The sequence below is a fragment of the Capra hircus genome, chromosome 1, assembly GCF_001704415.2.
Source record: "Capra hircus breed San Clemente chromosome 1, ASM170441v1, whole genome shotgun sequence".
NCBI classification, from domain to species: domain Eukaryota; kingdom Metazoa; phylum Chordata; class Mammalia; order Artiodactyla; family Bovidae; genus Capra; species Capra hircus.
The window spans coordinates 85,736,494-85,759,018 of record NC_030808.1 but is presented as its reverse complement, the minus strand read 5'-3'; the positions used below and the strand labels follow the sequence as shown (position 1 = coordinate 85,759,018).

The 22,525-nt window shown below is 39.4% G+C and overlaps 1 protein-coding gene across 2 annotated transcripts; it reads right to left on the bottom strand.

Moving 5' to 3' along the window:
- Positions 2,068-7,858, bottom strand: DNAJC19 (DnaJ heat shock protein family (Hsp40) member C19). 2 transcript variants are annotated; one of them, XM_005675221.3, is made up of 6 exons: positions 7,779-7,858; positions 6,892-6,943; positions 6,730-6,803; positions 4,695-4,774; positions 3,962-4,032; positions 2,068-2,639 (listed from the first exon to the last, which is right to left on the bottom strand). In XM_005675221.3, the coding sequence occupies exons 3-6, from the start codon at positions 6,781-6,783 to the stop codon at positions 2,569-2,571; spliced, it is 276 nt and encodes a 91-aa protein (XP_005675278.1). In that variant the 5' UTR covers positions 6,784-6,803; positions 6,892-6,943; positions 7,779-7,858; the 3' UTR covers positions 2,068-2,568. The 2 variants fall into 2 exon arrangements, with proteins under 2 accessions (XP_005675278.1, XP_005675277.1); XM_005675220.3 differs by having other exon boundaries at positions 2,078-2,639; positions 7,673-7,844.

Sequence of the window (22,525 nt, the reverse complement as noted above, 5' to 3'; positions counted from 1 at the left end):
GAGCCAGTTGCTTAATTTTCTTTGGAATTAATATGTTTGGGGGGAATCATTTATGCTGAGTAAAATATGACTGCAAGACACACTTCTGAAGTGCAAAAAAACTGTTAACAGGTTGTTATCAACAGAAAGATGCCTTATAAATTCTCATTGAAACAGTTAAACTCAGTATTTTAGCCTAAAATGTTTAAACTTATCTCTTAAATGAAGGCATTCTGTTTGGATTAATTTAAATGACTTCTGATACAAGATCTTTAGGACATAAAATTTCTAGTGTGCTGAGTATTATAAAGTTTTATAATGTGTAGTAGTCCAACATGTTTAGGTTTTTACCCTTGTGTTAAGTTGGTAGTTTCTTCCACTTCTCATTTTACATCTAGTTGCCTTTTACCCTTCTTGTAATTTAGAGAAGAAATTAAGAACTGCAGAGAAAACTACAAAACCAAACATCACAATATATAGATACAGACTTGTGTTCCCATGTATTTTCCCACAGGTTATCAATTAATTCTTGAAAGGTTTTGGTCTGCATGACTTGTATTAAATGCTTCCATAGGAATTCCCATCATTTGTAAAACACTTGAAAGCAAGAGAATTTGTTTAAAACTCTGATGGGTTCGAATAGATTTAACTTGAAGACCACCCGTTATAGCCTACCTTCATCACCAGCAAAGCAGGTTTATAAAGCTTATGAAGCATTTAGGACTCATCTTAATACAACCTAGAGGCCCAATGAAGGCAAAAGTAAAGGGGCTCAGTAGGAAAACTAAACCTCGGGTATGCTAGTTCTAAATATTATGGCTGTAAATAGGTATCTTTTAATGACTAATACATAGAGAATCAAATTATAAGTGAACATAGTAAACTGGAGAACATATTCTGGGCTTGTAGTTTCGGTAGCTGTGCAACTCAGCATAGTTTCTCATTTTCCCTTCCACAAAGTGTGAAAAAATCGTCACAATTTGTCATCCCCACCCCACCACCCCCGCCAGCTGCCAACAGATAAGGAAGCAGAGCTCTAAGCATATAGATTTCCTTGCTCAAAGTTGCCTGGCTATTGATAGCAGAAGGCTTTACTTGAAACCTGTATCTCCTGTTCCCTAGTAATATATTCAACCATAATCTTCCTCCCTTTTAAGTGTCTACATCTGAAAGGAGCAACCGATAAAAGGTCCCAAGGTGTAAGGGTAATGACAAGTACCAGACCACCAAGGAAAACATCCCTGGATTCGTATTTGTGAAAGGTACCACAGTGTAGAGGTTAACAGCGTAGATCTTTGGGTTTGCAAAAGATCAGCTTTCTTGACCCAGCATGTTGCTTTGGGCAAATTTCTTAACCTCGCTGAACCTGTAAAATGTACATTAATAGTAACTACTGTGGAGATAGAGGGGAAATGCTTAGCACAGTGCTAGCACATCATAGTCAATAAATGGTAACAATACACAAGTATTTTGTAAAAATTATCATGACCTAGAGCCCTGAAATTCATGACTTTTTTACCCAAGAAAAATGGTAAGTTTAATAGCTTTCAATGAAATAATAGATTCTTAAAAGTTAAGCCTAGAGAAAAACTGATCATTGTGAAAGAAAAATGTGTTGTTGTGCTCCTTAGTATTATTTTAAAGTGGATTCCATTGTCTTAATACCTCTCTTAAAACAGGTATGCTATTTTTGCATTAAACACTCAAGTACACCTACCATATGAACTTTTCCTTTTTAAACTTAATGCATGATTGCCTTTGGGCGTATTTTCTGTATCTGAAAAATTTGCTTTTTAGTTGATACTAAACTCTTGTTCATAAGCAATTTTTGATTAGTCCCGAAGATTGAAATAAAAGGCTAGTAATCTCATTATTAGCAGATTTCTTATTTTCAAGTTCATACCTCCAAAATCACCTGTGATTTCCCAGTAGGCTGTGAAAATGAGTCACCTGGTATCTACAAAGTAGTGCTCTGCCTACTGTGTTTTAACAAATGTTTAACTTGATTATGTAAATAACCAATTATAAATAGTCTCTTTAAGGGGCTACCTAAATAAAATGCACATACTTCATTAAAAACAAAACATGTTCTCTCAAATCTTTTATCATGCTGTTACAGTTTTTAATGTATGAAATCTGAAACAATTCAGATTTATCACTGACAGAGGTAAATACATCAATTTCTTGGGTTAAAGTTGTGGCTGAACTCACTTTAAAATTCAGGGTTCTAAGTGACTAGGGAGTCCTCCATATCTTGAAGAGCCTTCCTTCCCAGTGAGATGAGTCCCTACTAAACCTGTGCTAATATCATATTTATCACATATTTAAATTATCAGTCTTCCATTGGATTGGGGATTGCTTTAGGGCAGAGACTGTTCACTTTGTCTTGAAATAGGTACCAAATTATTTGTCAAATGAGTAGTGAACAACACTAACCTATGATCTGATTTAAAATCCTCAAACATTTATACCAAGGCTTTGATTTAGCTTGTGCTAAATAACTTCTAAAATTTGTAAGTTTGAGGCATTTTATTATAAAAAGCTGGTACGCATAAGAGAATAAAAACTTGAAGTCATCATACATTTACTTCATTTTTTAGCTTGACCTTCTAGTAAATCTTTAGCTTCATTGATTTTGGCTGCTATATAAGGAGATCCTCCTATAGAAAGAAAGAAAAAGAATAGTTATATTGGATTTTCCAATTTCTGCCTGGTGAAAAGCAATTATTACCTTGTTTCAAGAACTCCTGTTTAAGGTGAAATGAGCAGAAATGAAGTTTTGATTTTTTTAAAAAAATAGCTGACACTGGAACTGGATGACTAAAAACACAGTTAATATATTTGATCAATGGGAAATGATGAGGGAGATTTATACACAATGGCACCTTTTGAAAAAGCTTAAACAGAAATGAGATTTTAAAAAATACTCGTGACTTTGAAATAGTGTAAGTTACCTTTTTCATAAATGAACACTTATTTATTGTATTGTGTTATTATAAAATCAGAAATTGTCAGGCTTCTGAGCTTTGTTGGAAGACCTCAGTCTAGTTCCTTTTCCAGTTATCAACAGTCCCTTCATGGTATCACCTACAGTTGCTTTCCTACTAAACTGGAGCTGTGATTTGAGTGAGTCTTATAAGTGTGGCCCCAAATTATCAAGCAGTCAGTCAGCTTAGTTAAGATGCAAATATATGGGTTCCATCCTAGACCGAGGAATCAGAAGTTCTCTGGTGTGTGCTTAGTCACTCAGTCATGTCGGACTCTGATACCATGGACTGTAGCCCTCTGACCATGGGGATACAGGCAAGAATACCGTTAATACCAGCTAAGTTTTGTAGAAGATGTTATGTAGTCAAATACCAAATATTTACCACGCCATTGAAGCCAAAACTCTTAACGAGAGACCTCTCACATGAAAGTAAAAGGACTTAAACACTGATTGATGGATTTTGTGGTCTATATTTTGGTATTCCATTTGATCTTTCAACAGAGCCTAGGCTGCTTAGAAGTGCATCAGAAACTAATAAATATATCCTATCTCTAACTAGGTAACCACTAGTTTAAAAAGTCTAAATGGATTCCGGGGCGGCGGGGGGGGGGGGGGGGGCAGTTTTTGTTAGTTTCATTAACTGAAATTCAACATTTTCCTTAAGAATGTAGACACCCTTCACGCCCCACCCCAAAAAGTAATTAGTATTTAAGATACATCACAACTGCTGGTCTGAAAACATGGTTAATGCTTATCACTACTTCCAAATGACAGTAGTTACTAGATCTGCTTATTAGTCTATAAGTAAATTTTCCACTCAGTATTTATTCTTATAAGATACCAAAACAGCAAGTAGACCCAGCTTGGGAGACAATGCTCACAAACAAATCGAAGCATTTTCCTTACAACAACCAAGATTTAGCTATAAAATTATCCCACTAATAACAATTAGTCACCCCAACAAAAAGTGTTAACAACTCTAATGATACATACCCTTGTCTGGGTGATTTAAAAGCATAATTCGTCGATGAGCATCTCTTATTTTGGCTTTATTGGCAGTAGGGCTAATTTTAAAAAGGAAAAGGTATTGGTTTACTTCAGACTAGTTCTGGATCACATTAAAAAACTATAAAGGTAAGTTGAAAATTGTGAAACTGGAGTAAGTCAATAAAACTATGAAAAGCTACTTAGGAGCCTCTTCTTTATCACAAGGAAGATGACTATTCTGAATCACAGAACTAAACAAGAGCTTAGAAAAATAAGGTATTCTCAAAAATTGAGTTGAACTTGAAACTATATTACAACAATTGTGTTATTGGAAAGCATCTTTAAGTATCTGGAAATGAAAGAATTTTCACCACAAAATTTGTCACTCAATTATAGAGAACAACATTGAGTACTGATGATCTGTTGAAAAACCTACCTCCAGTGAGTTAAAACGTAGTTCTGTGTCAGTGGGCCTTCTCTTTGGACTTTTGTAGGGAATGTGAAGGTTTAAAAAAATGTATATAATAGATGGAAGTCCCTGGCAGTCCAGTGTTTTTAAGACTCCCTGCTTCCACTGTGGGGAGTATGGGTTTGATCCCTAGTTGGGAAACTTAAGATCCCACATGCCACACAGTGTGGCCAAAAATAAAAAATAACTACTAATAAAAGGTCTCTCTTACAGTTGCTTACAGCTCTAAATTTGAAAGAAAAATATTAAAAATGTAAGAAATTATTTTACCTTACACCTAGTATTAATGCCGCTTCCCGTTTTGTCATTTTGGGTTCAAACCCACCTCTGTAATAGCCACCACTGAAGGCCTGAAAGAGGAAATGCATTTGTAGGAAAAGATTATCAAACTGAAAGTTGCTAAAAGATGTCTATAAATGTTCACAGAACCAGCAGAAAACTTTAAAGAGTAATTCCTATGGTATTTCAGCTTATAAGTAGCAACAGGTATTTTAATGATCATTAAATATCCATTTCCAACCTCCCACCGCACCAGACAACCTAAACTGTCAAAGATAAGACAAAATAACAATGCCGCAAAGCCAGTTCTTCTGGGAGTGAAGGGAAGATTATTCCAAGCTCAGTTCAGTTCAGTTGCTGAGTCATGTCTGACTGTGACCCCATGAATCACAGCACACCAGGCCTCCCTGTACATCACCAACTCCCGGAGTTCACCCAAACTCCTGTCCATAGAGTCAGTGATGCCATCCAGCCATCTCATCCCCTGTTGTCCCCTTCTCCTGCCACTAATCCCTCCCAGCATCAGTCTTTTCCAATGAGTCAACTCTTCGCATGAGGTGGCCAAAGTATTGGAGTTTGAGCTTCACCATCAGTCCTTCCAATGAACACCCAGGACTGATCTTTAGGATGGACTGGTTGGATCTCCTTGCAGTCCAAGGGATTCTCAAGAGTCTTCTCCAACACCACAGTTCAAAAGCATCAATGCTTCAGCGCTCAGCTTTCTTCACAGTCCAACTCTCACATCCATACGTGACCACTGGAAAAACCAACCATAGCCTTGACTAGATGGACCGTTGTTGGCAAAGTAATGTCTCTGCTTTTTAATATGCTGTCTAAGTTGGTCATAACTTTTCTTCAAAGGAGTAAGCGTCTTAATTTCATGGCTGCAGTCACCATCTGCAATGATTTTGGAGCCCCCCAAAATAAAGTCAGCCACTATTTCCACTGTTTCCCCATCTATTTGCCGTGAAGTGATGGGACCAGATGCCATGATCTTAGTTTTGTGAATGTTGAGCTTTAAACCTACTTCTTCACTCTCTTCTCTCACTTTCATCAAGAGGCTTAGTTCCTCTTCACTTTCTGCCATAAGGGTGGTGTCATCTGCATATCTGAGGTTATTGATATTTCTCCCGGCAATCTTGATTCCAGCTTGTGCTTCTTCCAGCCTAGCGTTTCTCATGATGTACTCTGCATATAAGTTAAATAAGCAGGATGACAATATACAGCCTTGATGTACTCCTTTTCCTATTGGAACCAGTCTGTTGTTCCATGTCCAGTTCTAACTGTTGCTTCCTGACCTGCATATAGGTATTCCAAGCTAGCCATGTTCGAATAAAAACTTGATCTCAGACTATGACTAAATGTTTTAGAACAAGTGCTTTATAGGATCTGGAGATCTTTTGAGCAAGTTGCTCAAGGATATTTTGAGGTTCAAGGCAGCTACTAAAACAAGACTTTAAGATAGTACTAAGAAAATCAGGCTATTAGGTCCATTGACCTCCATGTGTCAGAAATCCTATTGGTAAAGCCTACCATTACCCATTATGTAACTCAATCACAACAATAAAAGGCAATTCTCTACAGACTGTCAAAATCATATTCACTCTGAATTTTGACCACAGAGGGTATTAACACATTCAGTCATACCCAGAGCCCAATTAACTGCTGTGTTATCCAAGTAAGCTGTTATGGAGTGCCACGGCCACACAGTAACCATGGGTCACTTCAGATCCCTAGATCCTTCTGTGTTTGTGATCAGAGCAGATGATGCTGAAGGTAATCACATATGAACAATAAAGTGACATTACCTTTCATGATACTAGAACTGTTAACATCTCTTCCCCAAATTCATCATATGTAACATTTGATTCTTTAGAGTAGCCCCATTACAAAGCTCAGAACTTCTAAACCTTTCCTGTAGGAAGCAAGAGAAGGGGTCTAAAGCAATCACTTAGAATGCCACGGATGTCTGGCTCTAGGCTTCATACACAGCAAAGAATTAGCAAAAGTGCTAAATAAGTCTTACAGATTTTGGTAGACTTTGAAAAACTTGTTTTACTTGAGGCTCCATATGCTTCATGGCTTGCAAAGCATAACGACCTAAACACAAAAGCAACAAAATAATTAAAATAATTAAAAAGTCCTCAACGTCTCCTACTTCAATTCTATCCCCAAACCATAAACAAACCTGCAAATCCTGCAGCAGCAATGGTCAGTCCAACTGCTACCACTGTACTGGCCTGGTAAAGGGAAGCAGAGTAAGTATTTAGTTCTCTCATTCTCCCCCTATCCTTATCATGCCCATTCGTGCATTTCAACTCACTACAAGTTTTATTTCAACGGGAGAAACAACTTTGAGGATGAAAATACTGCGCCCAAGGATCCTGCAAATTTTACATCCAATGCGTTGTAAAGGTATGGGGCTTTCACTATGGGAGGAAACAAAGCAAGTCGATTTACTTATTTACTTTTACAACAATGGATGATTTCCTGCCCCTTGAAAGTGAAGTCACATTTAAATTCAATCAAGAGGAATGGAAATAAAGTTTCTGCCAGAGAACCTTACAGAGGGTTCCTGTAAATTCTGATTCAACGTTAAACGTGAGCTTAACAAAGATTAGCTTTCCATAGTGCCTTCGGCCAAATATGTATAGGAATCGAGAAGTGTGTCAGTCAGCAACAAAAAGGGGGGAAGACAGTGCAATGTAGATAAGACTGCGAGGAGATGGAGGGGAACGGCAGGTATAATCAAATGCGTTCCCATTTATCTCCGAGCCCTAGGGACTGCAGGAACAAAGGCCCGAGAGCCGTGAGCCAACAGCTTTGTGTCCTAGAGAGGGCGACTCCCCCAGGCGCTACACCCCCAGCTCAGAGTCGCATTAGGGAGACATCGGCTCCTCTCCCAGGCCTTGAGCAGAGGTTGAGAACTGGGCCTGAGATCGCCCAAGAGGCCGGAAGGCCGAACTCACCATGGCACCTGCTCGGTTCCCGTGCCTCCACCAGGAGCGTGGTTCATCCCAGCCCACCAAGTTTATGCCTCTCTCACGAAGCGATTCGGCCACCACCAGCACTTACCAACCACCTAGGCAAGGGCGCCCCAGGAAATACGGCAGTGGCGGCCGTAAACTAGGTCGGAAAACTGTCGTAAAAGTGGGCCAGCGGACGGGAAGGAAAAGGTCGCTCATGCAGTGGGCGGTGGAGAACGCGATTTTGGATTGGTTGGTGGGTGGGCGGGTCACCTCCTTATCGGGTTCAAAGGTAGGGCTTCTTGGCGTTTTGTCCTTCCAAGTCTGGCCCCGTTTTGTTCTTTGCTCCTGGGCCTAGAGTATTTGGGAATTCCTACGGGAGGGGTTTTGGTATAGAAGAGCATGAGCAAATACTGTGTAGCTTCGCTCTGAACGTTTTTCTTTCTTTACATGTTAGCACCTCCACTTGGAATTTATTTTGTTTTTAACTGTCAAGAGTAATTAATATCCATATACCTGCCGTTACGATTCCACCATAAAGCCAAATAAATGTGGCGATACAGTATAGCAAAAAGATGTTCTAGAAAATCAAAGGAGCAAGCCATATTGTTTCAGGGTTGTTCTGTGGGATTCTTTTTTTTTTTTAATAATTTTATTTAAATACGTGACTTGACGGGAACTTGTGTGAATGTTTGGGGTTTGGTTTTGTGGAATGGAATTACCACTTAAGGACAGTTAATATTCTGATCATGGGATCTCAGAATCACCTCACCTGAAAAATGCTATTTAAGATTACTCCCTTTTTCAAAATAAAAAGTAATGTTTGGTTTTGCCTTACAGGGTATCATGTATCTATACATAAAAGGGGAAGAGAAAAACAACAGAGACAATAATGAAAATTTTGCAGTGTGTTGTTTGTATAATGAAAATAAATTTGAAATTAATTCCCACAGTATCAGAAGTCTGTTTACATTGCAATAAAATTCTGCTTTGATGAGCTCTTTGGTTTTTAGACAAATATGTGAATTCGTTGGCTTTGGTTTCCTCCTCTGTAAAAAGATTCTGTATTTGGATCTCCAAGGCAGCCCTGAGCTGTAATGAAATTTATTGTTAACAAACTATCCAAAACTGAGATCCTAGTGTTAAGTGTACGTCTTCCTTTTTTGCCTTTTTAAAATCTAGTTCTTAACCCAACAACTACAAAAGATAAGTAAGACATAAGACCTTGCGATCAAATTGGCCTGAAAAAAGTTTAAAGTTCCTATGTTTAAAACTTCCTGTTACATATGGTTTTGGTATATACAAGCTATGATATGTAGCTTGCTTGAGGAACACAAGCCTAGACTTAGGAAACCAGGGGTGGACAACATAGGGAGACACTTGAAGTGTAGATAGCTGTTTTTGGATGCAAATCAAACTAGATGCACAATCTGTCTTTGTCACTTACTATTTATGTGCATTTGGGCAAGTTATTCCTAATTCTTCATTTTCTCATTTGTAAAGCCAGAGTATGATAGCTATCTTGCCAAATTTCTGTAAGGATAGAGATGTATATTGTGTATTGTATACATACTTATCGCTCAGTGTGTAGCTGTTATTATTACTAAAGAAGATCAGAGGGAAGTCAGAGTGCAAAGTTCTTCCCACTTCTCATGACACGTCACTCATGAGTGCAAGCACACTAAGGGCATGGGAAGAACCCTTAAAAGCAATTTTTTAAAAAGTCTACTGACTGATAAATGAGTAATCACTGTTTGTTTCTTCTAGCCTGTGGTATCTGCTAGCATACCTTGACATGTGACTGCATAACTTCAATCTTCAAGAAAGGTCTGTATCTTGAAATCCCTTCCTACTCTGTCTTCATGTTGCCTTTCTCCTCTGTGTGTAGAATCTTCACAGCCTCCCTTTTAAAGGGTACATATAATTGCATGTAGGGCCCACCTGTATAAATCCAGGATAATATCCCCATTTTTAAGATCCTTAAGTTAATCATAGCTGCAAATATTTTGTCATATAAGGTAATATTCACAGGTTTCAGGTTTTAGGACTTGGTATCTTTGGGGGTTATTATTTAGGCTACCATAGAGAATAAGAGAAGACAGTAGAGGGGACTTGGAATGACCAGATAAAGAGAAAAGTCTCAAGCACATCTACTCAATTTCTCCTCTCAAATTTGTCAACCAAGTAAGTCACTTTTCGGGGAGGAATAAGTGAGAGTTTAGAGGGAGTATCTAGAAGTAGTCCTGAATTGTGACTTTCAAACACTTTTTGACCATGACTCTTATTAATAGTAAGAAATACATTTTAGCTTGTGACTCTAGGAAACAAATACATACTTGAATGTGCATGTGCACACACACATGTTGAATTTAATGTGAATTTAAATTGAACTTAATGGAAATTGATGTTTTTGAGATAGTACTTGCATTTGCTTCCTGAAATGTATGCTCATCTTTCCTATTAAAAAAAAAAATTCAGAAAACCCATTAAGTTTGCAGTCCACTCAGTTCAGTTCAGTTCAGTTCAGTCGCTCAGTCGTGTCCGACTCTTTGCGACCCCATGGATCGCAGCACACCAGGCCTCCCTGTCCATCACCAACTCCCGGAGTTCACCCAGACTCAAGTCCATCGAGTCCATGATGCCATCCAGCCATCTCATCCTCGGTCGTCCCCTTCTCCTCCTGCCCTCAAACCGTTCCAGCATCACAGTCTTTTCCAATGAGTCAACTCTTTGCATGAGGTGGCCAAAGTACTGGAGCTTCAGCTTTAGCATCATTCCTTCCAAAGAAATCCCAGGGCTGATCTCCTTCAGAATGGACTGGTTGGATCTCCTTGCAGTCCAAGGGACTCTCAAGAGTCTTCTCCAACACCGCAGTTCAAAATCATCAATTCTTCAGCGCTCAGCCTTCTTCACAGTTCAACTCTCTCACATCCATACATGACCACAGGAAAAACCATGGCCTTGACTAGATGGACCTTAGTCGGCAAAGTAATGTCTCTGCTTTTGAATATACTATCTAGGTTGGTCATAACTTTTCTTCCAAGGAGTAAGCGTCTGTTAATTTCATGGCTGCAATCACAATCTGCAGTGATTTTGGAGCCCCCCAAAATAAAGTCTGACACTGTTTCCACTGTTTCCCCATCTATTTCCCATGAAGTGATGGGACCAGATGCCATGATCTTCATTTTCTGAATGTTGAGCTTTCAGCCAACTTTTTCACTCTCCTCTTTCACTTTCATCAAGAGGCTTTTTAGTTCCTCTTCACTTTCTGCCATAAGGGTGGTGTCATCTGCATATCTGAGGTGATTAATATTTCTCCCGTCAACCTTGATTCCAGCTTGTGTTTCTTCCAGTCCAGCGTTTCTCATGATGTACTCTGCATATAAGGTAAATAAGCAGGGTGACAATATACAGCCTTGATGTACTCCTTTTCCTATTTGAAACCAGTCTGTTGTTCCATGTCCAGTTCTAACTGTTGCTTCCTGACCTGCATACAGGTTTCTCAAGAGGCAGGTTAGGTGGTCTGGTATTCCCATCTCTTTCAGAATTTTCCACAGTTTATTGTGATCCACACAGTCAAAGGCTTTGACATAGTCAATAAAGCAGAAATAGATGTTTTTCTGGAACTCTTTTGCTTTTTCCATGATCCAGCGGACGTTGGCAATTTGATCTCTGGTTCCTCTGCCTTTTCTAAAACCAGCTTGAATATCAGGAAGTTCACGGTTCACGTATTGCTGAAGCCTGGCTTGGAGAATTTTGAGCATTCCTTTACTAGCATGTGAGATGAGGGCAGTTGTGCAGTAGTTTGAGCATTCTTTGGCATTGCCTTTCTTTGGAATTGGGATGAAAACTGACCTTTTCCAGTCCTGTGGCCACTGCTGACCAGGCCCTCAATAAAAACTGCACGTCTCTAATGAGCTTCCCTGATGGACAACATTTCACATGTGCTCTCACTATGTCATTGGAGAAACCAAGTGCATCCTACGTGACTCCACTAGGAGATGATTCTTGGAAGCCAGGACCTGGTCTCCTCCAGCTATCACCCCATGCCTTTCCCCTGTGCTGTCTGGCTTGTATCCTCCAGCTATAATAAGTTACAGCCATGAGTACAGCTATGTGCTGAATCCTGTGAGCCCCCACAAATCATTGAACCTGGGGTGGTCTTAGAGATGCTCTCCACATGCTCAGGGTGCCATCATCAGTTTATTATAAAGGAGAGACGTGGAAATTATTTACATGATGAAATATTTCAGTGGAATGGGCAGATGCCAATTCAATAGTGATTTATTTCAGTCTACAGGCTTCCCAGGTGGCACTAGTGATAAAGAACCCATCTGCCAATGCTGGAGGCACAAGAGACATGGGTTCAGTCCCCGGGTTGGGAAGATCCCCTGGAGGAGGACATGACAGGCAACCCACTCCAGTATTCTTGCCTGGAGAATCCCATGGACAGAGGAACCTGGTGGACCACAGTCCAAAGGGTCGCAGAGAGTCAGACGTGACTTAGCACACACTTTTAAAGAATGTCACCACCTCTAAATGAAAAACAGTCTTTGTCGACTAGAAATACTTTGGTGCCTCCATATTCTGGGAGAAGAAATTTATCTCCAACTTTCTTGGTAACTGATTGAATCACTAATTGGTCATAATCTGAAGTTTGGAAAACATCACTCCATGAAAATCCACCTTTGGAAATTAATGCCAGGCATATAAAATTTGTTCTTTCCCAAAAAACATGTGTCAGACATTGTGCTAAATGTTTCATGTTGATTATTTCACTTCATAACAGTAATATTTATTTCTGTTTTGCAGATGAGGATATTTTGCCAAATACATTTGTTCCCCGCCCCCTCCAAGATCCCTCTCTATTGTTTTCCGTTCTGCTCTGTTTCCCAGAGGAGCACAGGAGGCTAGGAGGCTGAAGTTAATGGACTACATCAATGGACTCCCTTGTCTTCTAGCTTGGGGTTTAGTTATGTCTGATCAGCAAATCAGAAAGCAGGAGGAGAGTGAGTTCATGGTCTTCATTTCTCCATCTTCCTTTCTGGTGGTTGCCAAAGGCTGGCTGAGTTTGTCCACTGAAGAGTACAGTTCCTGTTGTGTGTGTCTTCAGGTAATTACTCCCACTCCTTGTTCTTTCAGGTATGTCTAAGGGTAATAATGATTCCATTGGCCCCCAGAGCCATGTTGGACACTAAGCACTTGATCGTTATTTGCTGATTTCCTTTAATCCTGTCTGTATCCTCGTTAACAGTCCCTAATTAAAATTTCTTTAGTTACTCCATTGGGGGAATGCCATCTCTTTCCAGCATGAATGTTGACTGTTGTAAGAGATTGCTGCAATCAAGCAGGAGATGATAGTAGCAATGGAAGTGGAATGAAGTGGCTGGACTCCTGCCGATATTTTGAAGGAAGAATTGATAGGATTTTCTGATGAATGAGATGTAGTATGTGAGAGAAAGAAAGGATTCAAGAGTGATTCCCAAGCCGTAGGCTTGGGTTGTTGGAAGGCTGAAGTTGCCACTTAATGGGACTGGAGACACTTCAGGAACAGCTAGTAGGGGGTGGGAGATTTTGTTGTGTTAAATTTGAAATATCAACTAGATATTCAAAAAGTTTTAGGTAGGCATTTGGATATGCAAGTCCTGTGTCAGGAGAGAGATCTGAGAGTCATCAGTCCATAGATGATCTTCAAGACCATGAAACAGATGAAATCATCCATTGGATGAGTGGAGAGAAGAGAAGAGGGATAAGCACTGTTTTGATATCTTTCATATTTGAAATTTTGGGAGATGAGGAAAAGCCAGAAAATTAGACTGAAAACAGCTAACCAGAAACCAGATGAGTGTGGTGTCCTGGAAGCCTAGTGAAGACATTATTCAGTGGAGGAACTGTATAAAATGCTGCTAATAGTCACAATAAAAAAACAACAGAGAATTGACTACTAGACATCATTGGTGATACTTATGAGAAAAGTTTCTGCAACATGATGGAGACAAAAGTCTGACTGGAGTGGATTCAAGAGAGAATGGAAAGAAAAAGAGTGGGGATATGGATCATAAGACATCTCTTTCAAGGATTTTTGCTGAAAAGGGAATTAGAGAAATATGACAGTATTCAGAGAAAGAAACAGTTTAAGAATGGTTTTTCTGCCTTTTTTTTTCAGATGGAAGAAATAAAAGCATGTTTACCTGCTATAGAAATGATCTTAAAAAAAATTGGACCAAATTCATTGAATCATCTAATTTAAGAATGAGAAGAAAATATAGAGATCATTTTCTCCACAACAGCTTTGTTTTATAAATGAAGAAACTGAGCTTCAAAATGGTAGACTAACTTTTCCAAAGCCCTGATAGTGTCCAGTAATTGCATACCCTTATTGTCCACTTTCCAGATGTATATAATATTGGGGTCATAAGAGGGTCATAGAATTGCCTTTCCCTGTATTTCCTTACCACCCTTTAGGAGTTTACTCACATCTGGGTCAATGGAGTCCAAGTTCCTGACCAGCAGCCATTTAACCCATGATTCTCTTGTAGATGGGCTTCCCTCGTGGCCCAGCTGGTAAAGAATCCGCCTGCAATGTGGGAGACCTGGATTCGATCCCTGAGTTGGGAAGGTCTCCTGGAGAAGGGAAAGGCTACCCACTCCAGTATTCTGGCCTGGAGAATTCCATGTATGGTATAGTCCATAGGGTCACAAAGAGTAGGATACGACTGAGCAACTCACTTTCACTTTCTCTTGTAGACAGCTGCTCATACAATGCTGTATGTAAAACTAAATAGCACTCAGTAAATATTCAGTTCCTTCCCCTTCTCCTTCATTCCATCCCTTTTTATCCTCTTCCTGTTTATCCCCAGTGATCCTACCATGACCCGACAATCTACCACTGGGAATTCATCCTGTTTTCCCCTGTTTGGAAGTCAATATTCTTAGTATAATGATCATACTGAGCTGTGATCAACAGACTCCTTCGTGAAGTGTTTTAAGAGTCTCTTTTGCTATTATAGGTAGTAAAAGGAATGTTCTAATGCTGGTATAGAATGGATGGAAGAAAGGAGTTATTTAGAGCAAGTGAGATGAAGGACAGGTCTGGGTAGGAATGTGAGGGCCTAGGGCAGTGGGAAGTGGAGGGGAGGCTGGAAAATCAGAAGGCTGAAGTCCAGCCACCCTTTCCTCCTGTTGGATTCATCTGCATCCAAGTCAGGTGATCCCACCCTCCCTTGTGCCTGTTATAAAATAATTTATAACTATTTCTCCTGTGATTTTCTTTCCTTTTTCTTTGCCTTATTTAATTTTTTCCTCACTGCCTCTGTTTTAGTCTGACATCCTACTTTCCTTTCTAATTACAAGAACCATTGTCCTAATTAATAAAGTCCAGAGCATGTGAGTGGAGGGGAGGACCGAAGAATTGCCATGTGTTTGACTCGAGTAATGGCATGTGTTTCTGGATAAAGACTGCTATCTTCTCAGGCTGTAGGGAAGAAAATTGAGGCACTTAGGATTTCAGGGGAAAGTTGGAAATTGGGGTAAAGACTAGATGGCTTTTCCCAATGGAGATTTCCTAGCCAACCCTTTATTTCATTCCATTGTTGCACATCTTTTTCCATTGCCTTTCTCAGTTCTTTACTCCCTTCCCTATCCAGAGTTCCACTTGTATGCAGCAACTTTATGTGTTGAATAAAGCGAACCCTTCCTGCTGAGCTGTCAGCAAATGGAACTGACCAACAGAACAGTCTGTGTAAGTGCGTCTTGTGCTTGGGCCAGACAGACAAGTGCAATTATTTGATTGCTGGAGATTGCCACTAAATGAGGGTGAAATAGTGGGTCTGAGACTTGTTGGTGAGTATTATTAATAATATAGTGTCATGCGTTAATAGCGTAGTGTCATGTGAAACAAAGCTATACTAGAAGGTCTTTCTGAAATCCCATTTTAAATTGCACTTTCAGAGAGCTAGCTGGTGGAGGAGATGAGAAATAATAAAGCAAGGTGTCTTTAAGCAACTGGTTGGGAGTTTCAGTGTGACCTTGGCTATAGTTCAGAGAATATCCATTGCTGTCATGAGTTCTTTGGTAGCTGGAGTGAAACATGGGATTCCTCTCTGGTTAATTGTCATAGAAGTTACCTTATGGTAGTGCTCTACTATGAAAAATAATCTTCATTTCCATCATTAAAATTCTTGAAGAGAGGCCATTGCAAAAACTGCATAAAATTCTTTCTGGCTACTGTGATGTCCTCAGTAAATGAATATTCAAGTACCAAAGTCCACTCATCACAAACAACCCTTCCAGACTCCTCCACTTCTTCATTTATAAAACTCACAGTCCTGCCAAATGGACTTGTCACCATTATTCTCCAGATGTGTCCTACCGTCCACTGCCCCTGGCCTTGAGTAAAAGTAATTCCCTCCATTCCAAGTGCCCTTCCCTCATCTCAGCTTTGTCTGTCAGTTGAAAGCCCAGACTAAATGTGCCTTCTGTGAAGTCTTTGTTCATTTGTCTGCAATAGGCATCCACAAACTTTTTATGTAAAGTAACAGTAGAATTCTAGGCTTTGTCACAGACAGCCTCTGTATTCTTTCCTGTTTTATTGAAATGTGAAAACTATCCTTAGCTCACTGTTCATTTAAAAATAGGCCTCAGGGTAAATTTGTTTCATGGACCATAGTTAGCCAATCCATGGTCTGGAGTGGTGTCTGCTCTCTCTAAAGTTCTGTACACTTTCATTTGTGTTATATATACCACTTACCATATCTAGCCTTGTATATAAATTGTTGGTATACAAATATCTTCTCTATTGAACTAAAGATTCTTGAGAGTATAAATCATATCTTGTATACTTTATCCCTTGCAACATCTATTATGGTATCTGAACACAGAAAGTACTCAAATGGTGTTTATTAAATGAATGCATAAATTATTTAAATTATCTCCCAGAAAGAACATAATTTATTTCCCAACAACTCTTCCAAGCCCTTAATTTTCTGATAGGTAGGTCTTCTACCTCTACTCAGATCCTGGACCATTAATATGGCCATGAGCACCATAAGAGGAACTGGTAATTAGAATATTGTTTTCATTTATTAAACATTGTAGCTGGGAGCAATGTCAATAACCTCAGATACACAGATGACACCACACTTATGGCAGAAAACAAAGAAAAACTGAAGAGCCTCTTGATGAAAGTGAAAAGGAAGGGTGAAAAAGTTGGCTTAAAACTCAACATTCAGAAAACTAAGATCATGGCATCCAGTCCCATCACTTCATGGCAAATAGATGGGAAACAATGGAAACAATGAGAGACTTTATTTTCTTGGGCTCCAAAATCAGTGCAGATGGTCTCTGCAGCCATGAAATTAAAAGACGCTTGCTCCTTGGAAGCAACAGTATGACCAACCTAGACAGCACATTAGAAAGCTGAGACATTTCTTTACCAACAAAGGTCCATCTAGTCAAAGCCATGGTTTTTCCAGTAGTCATGTGTGAATGTGAGAGCTGGACTATAAAGAAAGCTGAGCACTGAAGAATTGATGCTTTTGAACTGTGGTGTTGGAGAAGGCTCTTGAGAGTCCCTTGGACTGTGAGGATCCAACCAGTCAATCCTAAAGGAAATCAGTCCTGAATATTCATTGGAAGGACTGAAACAGAAGCTGAAACTCCGATACTTTGGCCACCTGATGCAAAGAACTGACTCATTGGAAAAGACCCTGATGCTGGGAAAGATTGAAGGTGGGAGGAGAAGGAGGCAACAGGGGATCATTTACTTAATTATAATATTATTTTGCTACTTGGTTTGCCAGGGGGCAAGAAACAATAAAATTATAATAGCAAAAGCCGACATTGATTGTTTACCTTAGATAGTTATAGGTATCCATTTTAATATGTACAACCACTTAAGGAAATTAATAAAGCAACTAACTGCAGTTATTTATTTTGTTGTTAATCTGGATAAACTGGTGATCACAGCTGTCACTTAACCAGATAAAAGGACATAAGTCAGTCAACTAGAGGCAATATCTTGATCACAAGTTAAAGTAAGCAATATCATTTAGAATAGGCATATAATGCTGAATAATTGTTTTCTTACAGGTGCTGAGTCAGTCATGTCCAACTCTTTATGACCCCATGGATTGTAGCCCTCCAGATTCCTCTATCCGTGGAATTCTCTAGGCAAGAATACTGGAGTGGGTTGCCATGCCCTTCTCCAGGGGATCTTCCTGATCCAGGGATCAAACCTGGGTCTCTTGCATTGTAGGCAGATTCTTTACCATCTGAGCCACGAGGGAAGCTGCCAATAATTGGTCATGGTTTAAAAAAATAACTGACTTAGTAAATAAAGGTGTGTAGATTTGACTTAAGTTTTGTTTGTATCTTAAGCCTCATCTTTACAATATAATCAAAGTATTGTTGGATCACGTTGAGTTTCATTCTGAGCATGAATTTGCTTTGAACTGAATGACAGCAAAGCAAATTAAAAATAAATAAGAAAAACAACTTACACATACAACTAACTGAAAGAAATTAAGATATTTTATGGCAGTCTCTAAAGAAAATATCAACAAGCCGAGTAAGTTTTTAATAGAAGAAATTCCTTAAAGCCTTCTTTCTTTATTGTATCTTTCTCTGTCTCACATCAAGTCCATTGCCAGACAAACTCTTTACTCTCCAATTCTCCCCCAGTACTGTTTGCCCAGCTCTTTCTCCTCTTTCCACCACTCCTCAGTTAGTTCGATCCTCTTGTCCAGTTACTCTCTGCCCATTCAAGGTTTTCCCATTCTTTTATATTCTCTCCCTTTCTGCAGTGTACACTGTGGTAGGTCAGATGCTTAGATAGCTGCCAAGATTCCCAATCACTAGTGTACACTCCCTGTATGATTTTGTCCCCTCAAGTATGGGCTGGACCTGTGAATATGGTGGGAATATGGCCCTCTCAGTTGATTACATCAAAGTGGCAAAGGTGATGTGATAGTTCACGTCTGTCGTTACATTACTTTATGTAAGACGCCATCGTAGCAGACTGGAATGAGAGTCTCCTGCTTGCTTTGAGGAAGTAAGCTGTCATATTTTAGAAGGCCTTATGGCTAGGACCTAAAGGTGGCCTCTAGGAGCTGACAGCAGAGAGCTGATAGATTTGGTTCTATGACTGCAAGAACGGAATTCTCCCAACTTCAGTGAGATTGGAAGAGACCCTGAACCCTCAGATGAGATTGCAGCCCTGCCTGACACCTTGGTTTCAGTCTTGTAAGACCCTGGGACTAAAATTTAAATACAATATACCTAGACTTCTGACCTAGTGAGATAATACATGTTGTAATAATCCGATACATTTGTGGTAACTTATTATATTAATATAACAATAGAAAACAAATACAAGTACTTTGATTTGTGTGATAAAGTCTAAAAATATCAGGGGAAAGGGAAATTAGTGTATATATTTATGCTTCATGCATTTATATTTTTATCTTTGTTACATTATCCTTCCAGTGATTCTAACCCGTTTCCCCTACTATATCTCCATGAACAATACACCTGAAGAATGTGATATCTCTCCATCATAATAGTGGCCCCCTATACCAATAAAACTCCAAGGGTGGGGTTAAAGCTTGTGTAGTTTGTCAAAGTCCCCTTGTGGCCGGGAAAATGCTTTGGGTTGAGAAATCCTGCACTATATAATAGTTTAAGGACTGCTAAAACTGGTTCTGTCTGCTACCCATATCTGGACTAGATCACACACTGACTTTATTTGATTTCAATAAGCTGGAAATTTTACATCATCAAAAGTCAGAAGCCAGTGAAAATTTTCATATGCTCCCTCTTTGTAATAAAACTCAGTACTAGATGTTACCTAGATATTATCTGTCTTTCTCCTGCCCCCTACCTAAAGAAAAGATTCTTCAATGATCAAATCAGTTCTGAACTCCCAAGAAAGTTATTGTGGCTCTCTTGGTAATTATAGGTAGACAGTAGGGGGGATACCTGCAAGCATCCACAAACACAGTGGTCTCCTATTGGACAGAGGTGCTGGGGGAAGTGGTGAAGGCATTATGGCTCCTTTCATTCAGTTTGTTCAGGGAAAACACTGTAGATTAAGGCAACATCTAACAACTCTTCTTTCTCATCAAAGATTAAAGGGGTGTGTTTCTCCCTATTCTTCCTCTTCTTTTCTGTCAGTGTTCATGTGGAGAATTATGCTGATTTCTTAATGTTAAGGTACTTTGCATTCCCCAACTAGGTCCTGTATATTTATGCTTTTCATGTATTGTTGGATTTGGTTTGCTAATATTTTATCTATGGTTTGATCCTATGTCGGTCACCTAGAACCAGACATCCTGAAATGAGAAGTCAAATGGGCCTTAGGAAGCATTACTATGAACGAAACTAATGGAGGTGATGGAATTTCAGGTGAACTATGTATGAATGTGAGAGTTGGACTGTGAAGAAAGCTGAGCGCCGAAGAACTGATGCTTTTGAACTGTGGTGTTGGAGAAGACTCTTGAGAATCCCTTGGACTGCAAGGAGATCCAACCAGTCCATTCTGAAGGAGATCAGCCCTGGGTGTTCTTTGGAAGGACTGATGCTAAAGCTGAAACTCCGGTACTTTGGCCACCTCATGCAAAGAGTTGACTTATTGGAAAAGACTCTGATGCTGGGAGGGATTGGGGGCAGGAGGAAAAGGGGACTACAGAGGATGAGATGGCTGGATGGCATCGCTAACTCGATGGACGTGAGTTTGAGTGAACTCCGGGAGTTGGTGATGGACAGGGAGGCCTGGCATGCTGTGATTCATGGGGTCGCAAAGGGTCGGACATGATTGACTGAACTGAACTGAATTTTATTTTTGGTTTTGATTTTGCCAATTTCTGCTCATATTTTTGCTATTTCCTTTCTTTTATTTGAGTTTATTTTTCCCTGTGAAGAGAAAACAATTTAAATTTGTTTGCTTAAATTATTAATTTTCAGCCTTTCCTCTTTTGTAATGCATACATCTTTTCCTCTTAATGCATGCGTTTAGACTATAAATTCCCCTCTAAGCAATGCTTTAGCTATATCCCACAAATTTTGATATGTAGTATTTTTATTATCATTCAGTTCCAAATTTTCCTAATTTCTATTGAGATTTTGTCTTTGATCCATTGGTTGTACAGAAGTGAATTTATTCATTTTCAAACTTACGGGGTCTTAAGTTACTTTAAAAAATTGACTTCTTGCTTAATTGCAGTGGGTCAGAAAATATTCTATATTATTCATCTGTTTGAACTTTCATGAGACTTGCTTTATGGCCCAAGATATGGTCACTTTTAATAAGTATTTTATGTGTATTTGAGAGAGAGATCTACTCTGCCATTGCTCAATATATATCATTCATTTGAACAAGATTAATGTTCAAATCATATATCTTATTGATTATTTGTCTGTTCTATCACTTTCTGAAAGAGGTAGAAAAAAATATTCCACTGTTAACTGTGGATTTCTCCATTTCAGCTTTTAATTTTTTTTTTATTTTTACCTTATGTGTTTAGAGGCTATGTTAGTATGCAAAGAAATTCAGAATTATTATATCTTCCTATTGAATTGATCTTTTATACTTATGAAATATATTTTATTTCCAGTAATAATTCTTGCTTTAAAGTTTTATTTTTGAATCTTAGTATGTATACCTATACTAATTTTCTTTCAGTTACCCTTTGCATGCTGGAATGTGGTTTACAGTAAAGTCATTGCAGTAGTTAGATATGGGCTTAGTCTCAATACCAGAATGCATTCACCAAATGAATCAGGATGAACTTGGCCTTGAATGATTTCTGTAGACTTCATTTTCTTTCTCTCCTCAGGTCCCCTTTCAGAAAGTGGGAGTTCACTTCCTGTAGAACAGGAATTCTGCTTCCCTTCTGTTCGCCGTCATTCTACACAATCCTCCTAGTAGGCTCCTAGCTTGCTCTAGATCTTCACACTCTCCACAGTGAAGACCTATCAGATGGACAAACCTCTCCTGGTGCACAGTTAATGTATTTTTGTGGTGAATTATCTCCTTTTCCCCCTGGTGTGAGCATGGGGCAGGATGAAAGAGAGAAAAGGAAGTGAACCCTGTTCCACCCTCCTGGTGAAGATGAGGTGGGACAAAGGTAGGAAGGGGACAGAGAATCCAGGCCTGTCTAAATACATGAATGGTGAAGATATATACTCTCTATGTGGAGGTAAAAGTAGTCAAGAAATGGCCATGTATTAGATAAGACTTTTAAATGTTTCTAATGCTGTTTTAAGATTTTCAGAGCTAGGTGTAGTCCCTGAAGGAGAGGGTATAGAGATATGCAGAGTTGAAATAGAGAATTCGACACAAATAAAAGTGGCAAGCCAGTATTTTCGGTGAAAGGTGAAGAATATAATGAAAAATGAGGAAATGGGAAAACAATTCCATTTAGGTTCCTGGAGAATATGAGAATAAGAGCAAAGACAAAATTTCAGAAGTTTGCAGCTCCTTGACCCTTTAAGTGTTTAATGATGCCCATTCATTGCATACCTGCTTTCTTTAAGATAAATCTGCTCAGGAATGCCCTTCCACCCTGGCATCCAGGATTCAGCCTTAAGTCCTGTGCTTTGGAGTGTTCTAATCTGGCCCTTCTTTGGCTGTGCCTCTCCTGATTGGTGATGAGTTTGTGGGACCCAGGAGATATGCTTGCTTGGAGACTGTGTTTCCCTTTCTAGATCACACGCTGGGAACACTCAAACTGAGGACTCTAGAGAAGCATTTGCAATGATGGAAGAGAAGATGGAAGTGGGTGGGTGCATCATGCACAGCTGGGAGCCTCCATTTGCACTTTTGCCCCAGGCCCCACAACAGGTAGGACTGGGCCTATA

Bases quoted from the DNA above. Each gene is read 5' to 3' on its own strand.
- DNAJC19 (XM_005675220.3), bottom strand. The intron at 4,033-4,694 runs GTAAAATAATTT...TTTTAAAATTAG, and splicing joins GCATTAATACTAGGTGTAAG to CCCTACTGCCAATAAAGCCA. The intron at 2,640-3,961 runs GTATGTATCATT...TTCTTTCTATAG, and splicing joins TTTAAATCACCCAGACAAGG to GAGGATCTCCTTATATAGCA.